General features: G+C 52.6%; 1 protein-coding gene across 1 annotated transcript in view; it reads left to right on the plus strand.

The window, feature by feature from the left end:
• The first annotated feature begins 990 nt into the window (after positions 1–990).
• The window catches only part of SMAD6 (SMAD family member 6), a 37832-nt gene continuing 24690 nt past the window's right edge, over positions 991–14132 (plus strand). Inside the window, exons 1-4 of the mRNA XM_062501438.1 lie at positions 991–1074; positions 1204–1747; positions 4442–4498; positions 6253–6330. Of these exons, the coding sequence (XP_062357422.1) occupies positions 991–1074; positions 1204–1747; positions 4442–4498; positions 6253–6330 (763 nt within the window). The remainder of the gene's footprint in view (positions 1075–1203; positions 1748–4441; positions 4499–6252; positions 6331–14132) is intronic.

A 14132-nucleotide genomic window follows, 5' to 3' on the forward strand; every position in this document is an offset into this window, starting at 1 on the left:
CACCCCCGTCCCGCTCCGCCGCTCCCCGCGGGTTCATCCCCCCACCCCCGTCACGCCGCCCGCGGGCGGCGCGGGGCCGCGCGGGGCGGGCGCGGGGTAGCGCGGGGAGCGTGCGGCTTTAAGCGGTCGGAAACCCGAGCCGGTGTTTGCGCAAGGGCCGGTGCCGCGCGGAGCCGCCGGAGTGTCTAGACTGGCACATGATGGGCGGCAGCCAATGGCGGCGCCGCTCGCGAGGGGCCCCGCGCGCGCGCCCCGGCCACACAAAAGCCGGCGAGGGGCGGGCGGGCGCGAGCGGGCGGCGGCGGCGGCCCCGGGAGCCGCGCACGGAGCGCGGGGACCCGCCGGACCGGGGCCGCGCCCTGCGATGCGGACAAGAGACGCGCTGACAACCGGCCTGCGCTGCGGGCTCTGCTGCTGCTGCTGCTTCTTCTTCGCCTTTCTGATTTAATTTTTTTCCCTTTTATTTTTTTAATTTTTTAAATACTTTTTTTGGTTTTTGTTTTTTGTTTTTTTAATACTATTTTTGGCTGAAGGGATCCGACGCCTCCGAGCGGCCCCCGGCGCCGGTTCCCCGCCGGGCGGCACCCCCGGCGCCGGGCGCGCTTCCCCGCTCCTCCCCACCTTGTATGGTGGAGCGGCCGCGGGGCGCAGCCGAGCGCTGCCCCGGGCTGCCCCCGGCCCTCGCCCCCGCCGCTCCCCGCCCGGCCCCGCGTTGGCAGCCGATGTAGGGCACGGCGCGGCGCGCCCGAGCCCCAGCGCCGCCACGGGAGCGGCCCCCGCGGCGCCGTCTATGCCCGCGCCGCCCCGCCGCCCCCCCCATGGTGCGGCCCCGCCGCGGGCCGTCCGAGATCCGCTGGGCAGCAGCGCCGCGGGGAGTCCGGGCTGCTCCGGGGCTGCGATGAGATAGAGCCGGCGGCGGAGCGAGGAGCCCCGCGGAGGAGGGCGGGGGGCGGCGGAGAACGACGCGACCCCCGGCCGCCCGCGGGTCGTATGTTCAGGTCCAAACGCTCAGGGCTGGTGCGGCGACTTTGGAGGAGCCGCGTCATTCCGGACAGGGACGGCGGAGATGGGAGCGCCAGGAGCGGCCACGACCTCGGAGCCACCGGCAGCTGCAAGATCGCGGAGAAAAGCCCCTCGGCGGAGCTCCGCGCGGTAGCGCGCAGCCTGCTGCTGCGGGAGGCGGAGGAGCGGCGCGGGGCGGCGGGCGAGGCGGCGCCGCGCGGGGACCCCATGGCGGAGCGGCGCGGGGCCCGGCTCCGCGCCCCCGGCTCCGCGCCGGAGAGCGACGGCCGGACCGTGACCTGCTGCCTCTTCTCGGAGCGGGAGCCTGGCGGCCCCCAGCCTCCCCCGGCCGCCGCCCCCGGCCCCGACGGAGCGGCCGACGGCGGCTCCCCGGAGCGGCGGGGCCGGGAGGCGCGGGCGCGGCTGCTGCTGCTGGAGCAGGAGCTGAAGGCCGTCACCTACTCGCTGCTGAAGCGGCTGAAGGAGCGCTCGCTGGACAGCCTGCTGGAGGCGGTGGAGTCCCGCGGGGGGATGCCCGGCGGCTGCGTCCTGGTGGCCCGCACCGAGGTGCGCCTGGGGGGGCTGGCGGCGCCCCCGCACCTCCTCCTGGGCAAGCTGTTCCGCTGGCCCGACCTGCAGCACCCCGCCGAGCTGAAGCCCCTCTGCGAATGCCAGAGCTTCGGCGTCGCCGACGGACCCACGGTCTGCTGCAACCCCTACCACTTCAGCCGCCTCTGTGGGCCAGGTGAGCAGCGGCGAATTGGGTCCCCACCCCGCCACGAACAGCCACCGATTTGGGAGTTCGGGGTTTCTGACCCCTTCTTGCGTTTATCGGAACCCTCGTGGGCAGCGCTGCCCCGGCCCCGCGGTGTTACGGGGATGCCCGGGAGGACGCGCCTGGTGCGGGGTCCCCGCCGGGCATCGCCCCCTCTATTGGAACCGGTGGTTCCGGTTGTGCGTAAAAAGCCCTTTCTCATTATTGTTTTATTTTTTTTTTTCCCCTTCCCGCGGAGTTTCCCCGCTCTCCGGGAGCCGGAGGGCGATAATCGGCGGCTCCATCCCGCTGGCGCCAGCCTGGCTCGCTCGTATCGGAGCCGGGCGGTCACCGCCGCCGGCTTAAAGCCGCAGGCGCTTCGGGGGGGCTGCGGGGATGTCCCCGCCGCGGGGATCCCCGGACCCGCAGGCGCATCTGGGGCTCCTGCATTTCCCGGGGGTTTCTCCTTTTTATTTATTTTTTTTATTATTTTTTTTTCCCGTAAGTAAAAGAAGTGAGCGTTTTCAAGGCGTGGGTTTGGTTTTCTTGAGTTGTTTTTTTTTTTTCTTTCAGTAATACTCGATCGCGTGGCCGTGTCAGCAGGGAATAGTTATATGGAGCAGGGACATCTTGGAGTTTGAGGTGCAGAAATCGAAATGACATTTAACAAGCTGTACAAAATCTGTAATGAAACTGGACAGCTGGATTCCCACTGCCAGAGGGCAGGGTTAGATGAGATATTGGGAACAAATTCTTCCCTGGGAAAGTGGGGAGGCCCTGGTACAGGGTGCCAGGGAATCTGGGGCTGCCCCTGGATCCCTGGAAGTGTCCAAGGCCAGGTTGGATACTGGGGCTTGGAGCACCCTGGGATGGTGGAAGGTGTCCCTGCCCACGGCAGGGGATGGAAGGAGATGATTTTTAAGGTCCTTTCCAACCCAAACCGTCACATGATTCTATGCTGACTGTCCCTTTTTTGGCAGGGACTTTGATTTTATTATTTATTTTGCAGTCTGGGCTCCTGCCTCGTTTTGCATCACTTCTTTCAAAGAAATTTCTCTTCTGGGCGTGCTTCTCTGGAAGGTCGCTAGAGGCTGGAGGCAGCTTTTTTTATTCCAGTTGGAGTTGAGCTGCGTTTTCAGGAACGGGGCATTTATTTTAGAAACGGGAGAAGTTTCCCAGTCTCTTTCCCGCAGCCGTGGTGGTTTTCCCAGCCGTGAGCGGCTGGCAGCTCTGTGCTGGGAGTAGTAGAAAGCAGAGCTGTTATCGAGTGGCTCCTTATCACTTTGATAATGGGTGCCTGTGCCAGGACCGCACCCGCGCCGGCTGGGCGCTGGGAACGGGAGCCAAGAGAAGGCCTTGGTGCCCTTTTCCACAAGTGGCTCCCTACAGGGATCATCATCCTGTTGGTGTTTCCCACCCAGTTTGCTGTGGGGTGACATAGCTGAGGAGTGTGAAAGTTCTGGGGTGCTTTGAACAAGTCCCTGGTGACAGCAGGTCTGGTTGGGACCAGCACAGCCAAGTCTGGCTGTTACATCCACGTGGAAACATCAGCACCTTTATTTTTTTTTTTTTCTTTTGGGATTTAGAAGCACCCTGTGAGGAGAGCACCCTGCTCCCTTAAGGGGAATGGGGAAGCTTTTCCAAGAAGCAATAGATGACCCCAGAGCCATCCCACGGGGGATGCTGAGGTTTTTTCTGATGGACTCAGCCAGGCTGAGCTGCAGGTGCCAGCTGAGTGCTCCCAGGTCCGGGTGGGAGCTGAGGAGCACTCCTGTGTTCTGCTGCTCTGGGGTCAGTGTGGTGCCACCAACAGACTTCACGGTAGAATTTCTCACTGAAGTCATTCCCTGCACAGTGCTGATGCCTTGATACGGCCCAGCTGCCTGCACACTCAGTTTTGGCAAGTCACAGTTTAAAAATCATCACTGTCATATAATGGAAGGGGTAAAGAAACCCTTCTAATTAGGGTCTGGAGTTGATGAAGGACCTTCATCGACTTTCCCCGTGGTCTTGACCCTTCCAGGAACAGCGAGAGCTGGTTGAATGACCTGATTCAGCAAAGCACCTCTGAGGACTTGCTGAACTTGGGAGCACATGACTGCTCAGTCCTGCTGCTTAAAGCTGAGCTCGGGAGCTTTGTGGGATGGATTCAGGGTGAGGGGGATCACGGTGGCCTCTGCTCCTGAGCTGCTTCTGTGCCAGGGCCTTTTGGGATGGATCAAAGTTACTTGGGTGGCTTGGTGGCTGAAGCCAGCCTGGCTCTGGTGCCAGCCCTGGGTGCCAAGAGGAGTGTTTTCATCACCCAGTCCTTCTGTTCAGTACTTGTGAAGTGTTTGGGGAGCACTTGTTAAGCCCTGTGTGTTGGAGTCAGGGATTGATGGCAGGTTGTATCCCAAGGCAGCTGATGGAAATGTGGTTCTTGGGGAGCAGTTTGATGTTTTGTGTGACTCAATCTGTATAGGGCAGAGGGGTGCAGCACTTTCAGTAGCAAAGCCCATTTTGAAAGTTCAACGTGGAGCTCCCGTTCTTCAAAATTAGGAAAACCTTGGTCTGCAGTTGCTTCCAAGTATTTTGTTTTCCACTGGGTGTTTATAACCTTGGAAGAATTCCTACCCCAAAAGAGAAAGCGAGGGGGGTTTGTTGATAAACCGAACACAGCACTAACCTGAAGTTTTGTTTTTCCAGAGTCTCCACCACCTCCCTACTCTCGGCTGTCTCCTAATGATGAGCAAAAGCCACTGGGTACGTGTTTTGTCTCTTTTGATCTCTGGGGAACTCTTTCATGGTGCAGCCCTGGTGCTGGTTCTGAGACAGTCCTACCTGGCATGTCAGGCAAAAGCCAACAAGTCGGGGTTTTATGGCTGCTCATTATTTCTGAGCAAGCATCAGCTGATGGGTTTTAAGAAGTAAGTGGATGCCAGTTTATCCTACCAAATTACCATGTAGACACATGCATATTTTCCAAAATAATATGAAGCTCTATTTTTAATGAAGGCGTAATGAAAGGTTACCAGACGTCATGTTTTGTCTGTGTGTGTAATCTGCGGGAGTGGGAGCTCCTGGGTGCCATTTCCATAAAGGTCTGGCTGTGCTGCTCCATGCAGGAACCAGCTATTACCCTTCCTCTGCTCCTTACAAAGAGATGGAAAGCCTTTGAAACTCAGTGCTGTGTCATTTCTGAACGGGGTGTCACTTTTCCTGGGGAATTAGAAAAGGTTTTCCAAACCAAGTTGGTGAAAGCAGCTTTAGGGTGGGTAGACTGGGTGTGGAGTGCAGGGTGCTGGAGAGCCTGGCAGCTCTGGATCATGGATCCAGATGGATCCTGGTCCTGCGTGCTGCACATTGGCCTGGAAATGTTTTGAGCTGGAATTTGCTTCATCCTCCCCATCCTTTCTCAGCCCTGCTTCTTGCCCAGTTAAATGGGAAGCAAAGGCGTGGGAGAGGGAAGGGAGCAATCCCACATGCCTCTTGGATTTCTTGCTGGGATCGGTGCAGCTGGGGGCTTTCTCCCTTTACCCCGTGGCCAGTGATTTACTGGGGTTCATGGCCAGGGGGAGCTGCTTTTGTCGCCATGAGGCAGGGACGGGGAGGAGACAAATGGGGTTTGGCAGGGATAGGAGGGGACAGCAGTGCCTGCCTGTCCCACCCAGCCCCGGGGGAAGGCAGGAGCTGCCCCTGCCAAAGGTGAGTCCGTGTCCTGCCAGACCTGGGAGCTGCTGGCAACTCAGCCATGTGTGCACCCTGTGCCCAGCGCCTTCATGGCCACAGAGTTGTGACCAGAGCAGCCTGCAAGGCCAAGTTGGCTGCTGGTGGCTTTTTTTTTTCCCTTTTTTTTTTTTTTTTTTGTTAGATGTGGAGGGGAAAAAAAAACAAGAGTTGTCCCTCTCTGCACTCCCCCTTCCACCTTAATTCCCTTTAGAAACTGCTTGTGCTGCAGGGAGAGATGATAGTGAGCGACACGTGACTTTATTAAAACAACAGCCAGGGGTTGAAATTTGCTTCACTGGCTTGTTTGATTGGAAAAATAATAGTTAATCTGTGAGCAAACAGTTGAGCACTTAATTAGAGGGGTGTAAGCAAGAGAGAATAACAAAGACTCTTAACTTGTTAAAACAAAGTTTCCTTCGCTTCAGCAAAGAGGAAGGAAGGAAGCAAGAATAAACAGCTTCAAGAATTTTAATGGTGATAATTAAGTATAGTAACTCTGACTTGTTTAGAGGCTTAATGTAACTTTATCCAGTAAGCACCAAGTTCCTACTTGTTTGATCAACTTAACTGGAGTTATTTTTGTGGTTGAGGCAATTCAAACTTTGCATTTGCGTGGTGGAGCTACAAAGTTAATCGCTGCTTTCTGGCTCTGTGGAGAGTTTTTCTCTCGGGGAGGTGGTGGGAAGCCGAGCAGCCACGGGTGCTCACGTAGTGCTGGCATACAGGACTAAAACTGGTTTTTTTCTTTTTTTGTTGGTTTTTTTTTTTTTTTCTTTTTTTCCCCCCAGATCTATCAGATTCCACGTTGTCTTACACTGAAACAGAGGCTACAAACTCTCCCAACGTCACGCCCGGAGATTTCTCAGGTTGGCAGCTGTTGGTGCCTTTCTGTGCTGGGGGCTGGTGGTGGGGGCAGGACAGCAGGAGGGGACAGGGGTCCTGGTCCTGCCCTTGGTTTGTGTTCTGGCTGTGAAGAGAAGGACAAAAAGAGCAGTTATTTGAGTCGGTTTTTCAGAGAAGTCTGTGCTGTGCTAAGATGCTGTTCGTGGGACGGAGGTGGCCGCGGGGCCACGCGTGTCCTGTTTGGAGGCCACCTGGAGCAGTGCCAGGCTCCGGGGCCATGGCTGCTGTGGGGCTGGGCTCTGGGCCCTCCCCATCCCCATCCCCATCCCCATGGCAGGGCAGCGAGGCCGTTCCAGCGCTGCTGCTTTGTGCTGCTTCCTGCTGGGTCCGTCGGGCTGGTGTTACCTGTTGGGTCCTGGCCCTGGGCTGCAATCCCTGCTTTCATGAGCAGGCTCCCAGCTATGGAGCCATTGAAGATCCTGAACAAAGCTTGGCTTAATTAGGTCCTGTTTTTTGCTCTGCCCCACCCTGCAACCTTTCATTCACTTAATGGGGCTCTGCAAGGCCTGGGGTGGTTTTACCTGACGGCAGAGGTAGAGTTGGGACTTTCCTTGGCTCTGGCTGTAGCAATAATTCCACTTCTTTCTCCTCGGTGTCTCATCCCAGGCTGACTGTGTGTGGGACCTGGCTATAGGACCAGGTTTAATTTCTTTGCCTGGTTCATGGTCTGAGAACTGGCATGAAGACAGACAAAGGGGGGTTTTGGTGGAGCCCCAGGTGCCTCTTTCAGCAGCTGGAGTGAGGCTTGGACACCTCTGAGCCTCACTGCTGGATTGCACATGGATGGAATGTGCTGCTCACTTGGGGGGATGCTGTGATACAGCCAAGGGAGGTGGTAGAGGGGACCTTTGGGCCACTGGTGCCTTGGCCATGGAGTTTCTTTGGTTTTTTTCCTTGGAAGAGTTCACAGTCAGTTTGGTGAGACTTGGGCATTCCTGAGGATGTTTAGGCCGATCCCAACCCCAAAGGGTGTTCAAACAGCGCAGGGTCTGTATCATGACATGGTGGCACATTTCCCTCTGGGGATTTTCCCTTCTCCTTGTCCTCTCAGGTGCCCCTGTAGTGGCCAGCTGGCAGTGCCACAGTTGCCACATGCTGGCCCTTGGGCTTTTGTTGTGCTGCCAAGTGTCCAGAGCAGGGCAACAATTGATACCAGGACTGGGATAATTCAGCCTTGTGCTCCAATAAATATGTGTTTGCAACTCCTAACAAACATTCCTAGGGCTGGATGCACATCCCTAAAGCTCCCCATGCTCATGGCTTTTGTTGTAACTAGATAATTGGCATTAATTACAGCAGCCAAGTTGGAAAAGTGGGGTTCCTGAGGATGTAATGGTTTAGCTTCTCTCATGGCTAAGTCTTTATGGGACATCTGTTGGGTTTGTTGGAAGAGAGATTTTAACTTTTCCTTGAACAATATAATGATAACATGTGACTAAGATTGTGCTGAAACCGGATCCCTGCTCTCCCCCTGTGCCGTTTCCAATGGTGTAACTTTTAATAAGAGTCTGGGGCTGGGTGATTTATTTTTCCCCAGTGCTCATGATTGCTGAAAGAGGATAAGAGCCCTGCTGAAGTTAACCCATACATGTCATCACGAGGAAATACAAGGGAAAAACCCACTTAGGCTCCAGTCTACCTGCTGCATTTCAGTTTGTTTATTCTCCATTTCAGCTCACTTAATAGCTCTGCTTGAAGTGTAGGTCCATGGGAGTGATGCACAAAGCACATGGTCTTCCCTGTCTCCTCTTGTGTACTAAGGGAACTCAGTGTGCATCTAACTCTTCTTCCAAAAATAGGTACATTTTGGATCTAGCATCAAGCCTCTGCTATTTATTGGTCCAGCTTTGATCATGAAAAAGGCTTTTCCTACAAAAAACACAAAATTCAATTTTGTATAACAAAGAGAGCCATTCTTCTCCTGTTGCTCCTTTACTTGATGAACTTCTAAGCAGGAGGTTTTAGCATGAAGGCAAAATATTATCTCTGTCATATGTGTAAATTTAAAAAAAACAAACCCTCTTTTTGAAGTAGAATCTTTCATGGCTGTAATATTGTCCTTAAAAAGAGGAAAAGTCTTTGGTGAAATAGCAGGCTCACTGAAAAGTTCAGAGGAGCAGTCAGTGTTAACTGGAAGAACAGGCTGTGGATAGTTGGGTGGATATGACCTGGATCCATGGATGATCCCCAAGAGCCCTCTTCATGTCATGTTCAGAGTGTTTGGGTCTTGGAACAAAGCTGTTTGTCTAAGGATCAGTGTCCAGCCACAGCTTTTCCCTTGGAATGGAATGCTGCTCCTGTTTTCCCAGTGAGGTGCAATGGCCTGGGAAGATCTGGATTGGTGAGAAAAGGTACTTGGAGATGTCTGACCCCAAAGTTTCCTCCTGCTGAGCTCAAGCAGTGCCACATTCAGGCTTGTGAGAGCACCAAGATGGGCTCCATCTTCTCCTCATTTTATTCATTTCTGCCTGGGGAGCAGAGCTGAGGAAAACCTGCTGTTTGGGAAGTTCTGTTTTAAACCCAGGTGGTTCTCTGACCTGGGCTGAGCCTGTCTGTCCCCTGGGAGCCATCAGAGCCTTGGCCAGTCCTGGTGTCCCCACGGCCCCCAGCCAGAGCTGGGGAAATACCAGGGAAAGGGCAAAATCCAGCAAGGCAGGAACAAAAGCTCAGCCTCATGACTCATAATTGGTGGAACATTTGTAGTAATTTTTTTTTTCCTTCCCCTCAGACTTGGCTCCTCCAGCACATGCCAAGAAGCTGCTGTACCCGTTAGACTTGCCAGGCGTGTGGAGGGCTGAGCTGGGATGGGATGGGGTGGTGGGGACGTTCTGGAGCAGCTGCTGTGGGCTTTGGGATTGCCTGCCTTCCTCTGAATCCCACAGGACTTTCCCTCACCTTTCCTTAAAACCCATGGAATAGCCTCATTCCTGTTGAAAAAGCCCCATAATGAGCATTGGCCAAAGTTCTTCTTAGTGTGGTGACTTTAAATCCTGGAGGACAGGTGGGAGAGCAAAAAGTAGCCTTGCACCTGTAAGTTTCTATACTGAGCATTCCCAGGGAATGCTGGTTTATTTTTTCCAAAAATAATTGTTTTGGTTTATTATTCAACTTTGAAATAGCTTCCCATGTGCTAAAACTCTCCAAGAGTTTCAGCTCTGGTGAACCCGTGTGTAGATGAAAACATGCATCCTAAAGAAGAAATGTTGAAATGGTGGCTTGCTGGAGGAGGGGTGAATTCCTGTCCGTGCTCCGAAGCAGCAGGGAGGTGTTTTCCACCTGGAAATGGAGCCACAAGCATGAGGTTATTGCCAGCAGCTCTGCTGATGTCCAGAAGGTGCTGGGCTCCATGTGGAGATGAGCTCTGCTTGGTGACTGATGATGGTGAAGGAAAGCTGGGAATTAACGGGGAGAAGAAACAGAGACTGAATAGGCAGGAGCTTATTTAAATTCTTTCTGATTTATTTATTTAATTTTTTTTAATGCCTGGGAAGATTTTTGCAGGGCAGTGATAGGGCTGGGGGCATTGGATTTGGGGAGCAGGGTCCCTGTAGCACCAAAGGGAAGAAGAAGTCAGGATCATCCATCCCAGCTGGTGACTCAGCCCTGCTGAGGTGATGCCACAGCTCCAGGCAAGAGCCAGAGGGTTTTTTTCTGTTTCCAGCAATATTTAGGATGAACTTAAGGAAGCATATTTTGAAACCCACTGAATGGAGAAAGTGAACGTCTCCCTTCCTCTCCCCCCAGAAATAACAGGCTGCAGGATTTATGCTAACAAGGAAATTTATGAAGATCCTGTGTGTTAGGAGTAGGAAAAAAAAAGCCCATTAAATCTGTCAGGCGGATGTGTGTGGCAACTGGGCAAACATTGCCCTTTCCGGGCTGGGGGAGAGATTCTGGAATTACCTGTTAATAGAAAAAAAAGGGTATTTTCCTCATTAATAGGGCAGCAGTTTCTTCTGGGGGGAAATGTTGGGTTTTGAGGATAGATTCTGGCTTTGCTGTGTCTCACTGCCAGCTCTGGGCTAGGGGCTGGGTCTGACCCAGCACCACCCTGGAGCCTTTTCATCCCTTCTTTCCCCCCTTCCTGCAGAAACAAATCCTTGAAAAAAAAGGCACAACATATCTGTGCATCCAGTTTAATCACAGACAGATGTTTGTTTGGGCCAGTAATGATTTTGGTTTCTTTTTTTCTTTCATATTTAACTGTAGGTTTGCTGGCTTGTCTTCCCCTGTGCAGTCTAGAACAATCAGGGTTTGGCTAAAACCTCTCCTGGTCGGAGGAACGAGCCTGTTGCCAAGAGCTACTTCTTTGATGCAAAAAATACATCCTGGAGGTGCTTTGTCAGATGTTTTTATATTAAACAGCTTTCCTCCATAGTTTCAGTTTGCCAACGGGAAATAAAGTGCATCTATTTTCCAGTGTGCTTCAGAGAGGAATTCTTTGCTGGCTGTGGTGGCTTTTCCCACGTGGCTGTGGATGGCCATGGATGTTGGAATCCCCATGGGGAGACCTTCAGAGCAACAACCTGCCCTCCTTGGGGTTTGCTCATGTGCAGCTTCTGGCCCTGCCTGGGGCTGGCATCAAAGGCAACTTCTCTGACTGTGGGGTGAATCATGGATTAATCCCTGAAAGGGAAGGTGGGGAAGCTCTGGGAGCTGATCCCTGGGCTTTCAGTGCTGTCCCTTTCACAGAGGTGCAGGTGTGCTCCTTTATTTCATATTTTATATAAAGATGTCTTTCTGGGCTGGTGATAAACCCACTGGAGCCAGTGGATTTATGGAGGGCAGTGGGTTTTTCCACATCCTATTTGTGCTTACCATGCTGGGGGAGCTCAGGTGGCAGCTCCTGGGGTCCAGCCATTCCTTTGGAGCAGAAGGTGAAGGGAAGGGATCCTTGATTCTGCAGCCAGGTGGACTTCTCGCTGTGTCCAAATCCTGCTGATAGCTGTGCCTCAGCCATAAGCAGAGGAACCCAGCAGAGAGTATTCCACCTGGGAAAATCATAAGCAGACAAAGAAGTTGTTCAGACCATTGAGCAAGCAGGAATTTAAGAAAAAAAAATTAAAAAGTTAGATGACTTGCCAATGGCAGAGAAACACCCTAGATCAAGGCCAGAGGGAGATATTACCTCCATGTGGTTGTTTTTCCATTAAAACCCTGTGGGATAACTCATGTTGGGCACCAAACCAACAGCTGGAGCGTTGAGCTGTACCTGAGCAGGCTGCCACTGAGCTGGTGGTGACCTTGCTTTGGTGGCAGTATACCTTGATGGTTCCACCTGCACCCTGTCTCTTGTGTGGGGAGGTGTCTGTGGCACCATCCATGCAGAGCATGGGGTTCTGGGAGCAGGACTGAGCTCTGGCAGGGGCTGTGCAACTCTAGAGGTGTTTCTAAAGCCAGTGACAGCTGTTTGTATAAAATACCCCATGGGTTATGGGCTTGTAGTGCAGGGTGTTCGGTCTTGGGATCAGTTCAGAGCTCAGCCAGGATAGTGATGTGGGGAGGGGAAATTTAATTTTGTGAAGGCTGAGGGAACACTGAGGAATTTGCTGGAGGTGGGAAGAGGTGGTTTTGTGCTAAAGGTCGCCTGAGGAGGATCATCAAGATTCCTCTGTGAGGTTTTGCATCCTGTGCAGCAAGGAGCAGCAGCCTCCAAAAACAGTCTGGTAGGAGGGCAGGTGTCTCCTGGTCTGGGAGGTGGAGAATGTCCCTTTGTTGCTGTAACCATCCAACAGGCCACACTTAAGAAATGAGGACAATCAGAGCTCTCCCTAAAAAATGTGGGCAGCTGGAGTTGGCCCTTGCTCAGAAGAAGGAAAAAAAAATCCAAACTGGATGCCAGAGCCTCGGGATCTTCTGCCTGGAGTGGCACAGGTTGCACAAGGGGTGGAAGAAGGTTGGTCTTACCAAAACTGGGTCCCATGCCTGGTGCAGAGATTAAAGCTGCTTTGCAGATGATCCCTCTATTATTTGTGTGCACACACAGCTCCTGAACTCCAAAGGAGAATTTTCCATCAGGGAACTAGGCAGGATGATGCCCTGAAGTGAAAGTTCCACGGGCAGTATTTGGGTAGCATGATTCTGTTGGAGGCAAGACACTGAGGTTCTCAGTATATTCCAGCAGAGGAGAGAGTTGCTTTTTCTCCCTGTGTTACCTGGAACTGGGATGGATTTTCACAGCTAGCCTGGATGTTTTCAGCCTAGAAGTTCTTGGAGAAAGTACAACATCCAGATAAAATGTGTTTTTGTCTGTGGTTCATTGAGTAGTTATGATGTTTGGCCTTGAATCACAGAATAATCACATCCCTCCTTCTCCAAGCACCTAGGCATCACTCTTAAAAGAAGAAACATCAGGAAGTAAGCAAGTTACTTAAAAGTAAATTAGTTTAATCTTTGTAGCCTAAATGCTACATTCTTGCACCCTATTAGGGGTTGGATACAACTTTCTAGGTAGTAAAAAGTGCCTTTGATGTAGCTCTGGTTGTGTCCTTGAACCAGCATGGATCCGATGGATCCAGCTTTGTTTGAACTTTCCTTTTTCCCTGTGCCTGTGTTTTGCTTTTTAAAGGGATTTGCTGAATACTGAACACAGTGTATTTATGACCTTTGAAAACGGTGAATGTTTTGAAGGAGGAATTTTGGCTTCTTATAGGGAACCTGTAGAGAGAGGCTTGTGTTCACAGTCCCAGTAATAGATTTTTTTTTTTGTGGCACTTTGATGAGAGGTGTTTATAGGCTTGATTCATAACTGAGTTACCAAGGTTTTCCACGGAAATAACTTATTAAATGTGTGGCGCTCAGCGGAGCGATTGAAGTCTGGAGATTTGCTATTCATCAAAGGCACCTCCTTTCCCGGCCTCCAAGACCTAACTCAGCATTTTACCTCTGGAGGATGCTCAGACCCAAAAGGGTTGTGTGGTGTGGAAGCTTGAGCTGGCTTTTAGTAAAAAAAAAAAAAAAAAAAAAAAAAAAAGGCAAACTGGAAGGAGGAGGGAAAAAAAAAAACCTTCAGGAAAACATCCCCCCGTCACTGGGAGCTGTTGATGGTTAAACCTGGTTTTCTGGAACACTGCTTGTTTGTGTGGATTTTGCTTTTCTGCTGCACAGCTGAAAAGTCCATCCCTTCAGTGCTGCTGCCCCAGCTGCTGAAGGCTTTGAAGTGTCCTGAGTTCCCTGGAACCACAGGTTCAGTTTACTGGCAAAGGAGACTCAGCTCTTTGTGCTTCCCAAGAGCCTGGGGTTGGGCACGTGGGGCTGTGATTCCCAGCTCTGCAGTGTGCTCCAGGGCATCCAGGTGTTGAGTGGTGATGGAGAAGGAGGGACATTGGCTCACTGAGGTCCCACCTTGCTCCTGAGGATGTGGGTTTGGGTGCTGCCTGTCCCAGTTCTTGCTCTGCCCCTGCTCTGTGCCTTTCACTTGGCTGGTTCATCAAATCCTGGTTTGGTTGGAAGGGAGCTTCAAGCTCATCCTGTTCACTCCCTGCCGTGGGCAGGGACACCTTCCACTATCCCAGGCTGCTCCTGGTCCAACCTGGCCTTGGGCACTCCCAGGGATCCGGGGCAGCCACAGCTGCTCTGGGAAACTGTGCCAGGGCCTGCCCACCTTGTCAAAAGTCCTTCTCTGCCTTTCTTGTAGCCCCAGAAATGGTGTTTAGCTGGAAAGAAACAGCACCCCAGGGGCAGAGGGCTGGGAAAACAGAGACTGAGGGGATCTCCAGCACTGGGGTCTGGGCTTTGGATGCTGAGGGCTGTTGGATTCCTGTTT

This window comes from Cinclus cinclus, chromosome 13 (assembly GCF_963662255.1).
Source record: "Cinclus cinclus chromosome 13, bCinCin1.1, whole genome shotgun sequence".
NCBI lineage: Eukaryota > Metazoa > Chordata > Aves > Passeriformes > Cinclidae > Cinclus > Cinclus cinclus.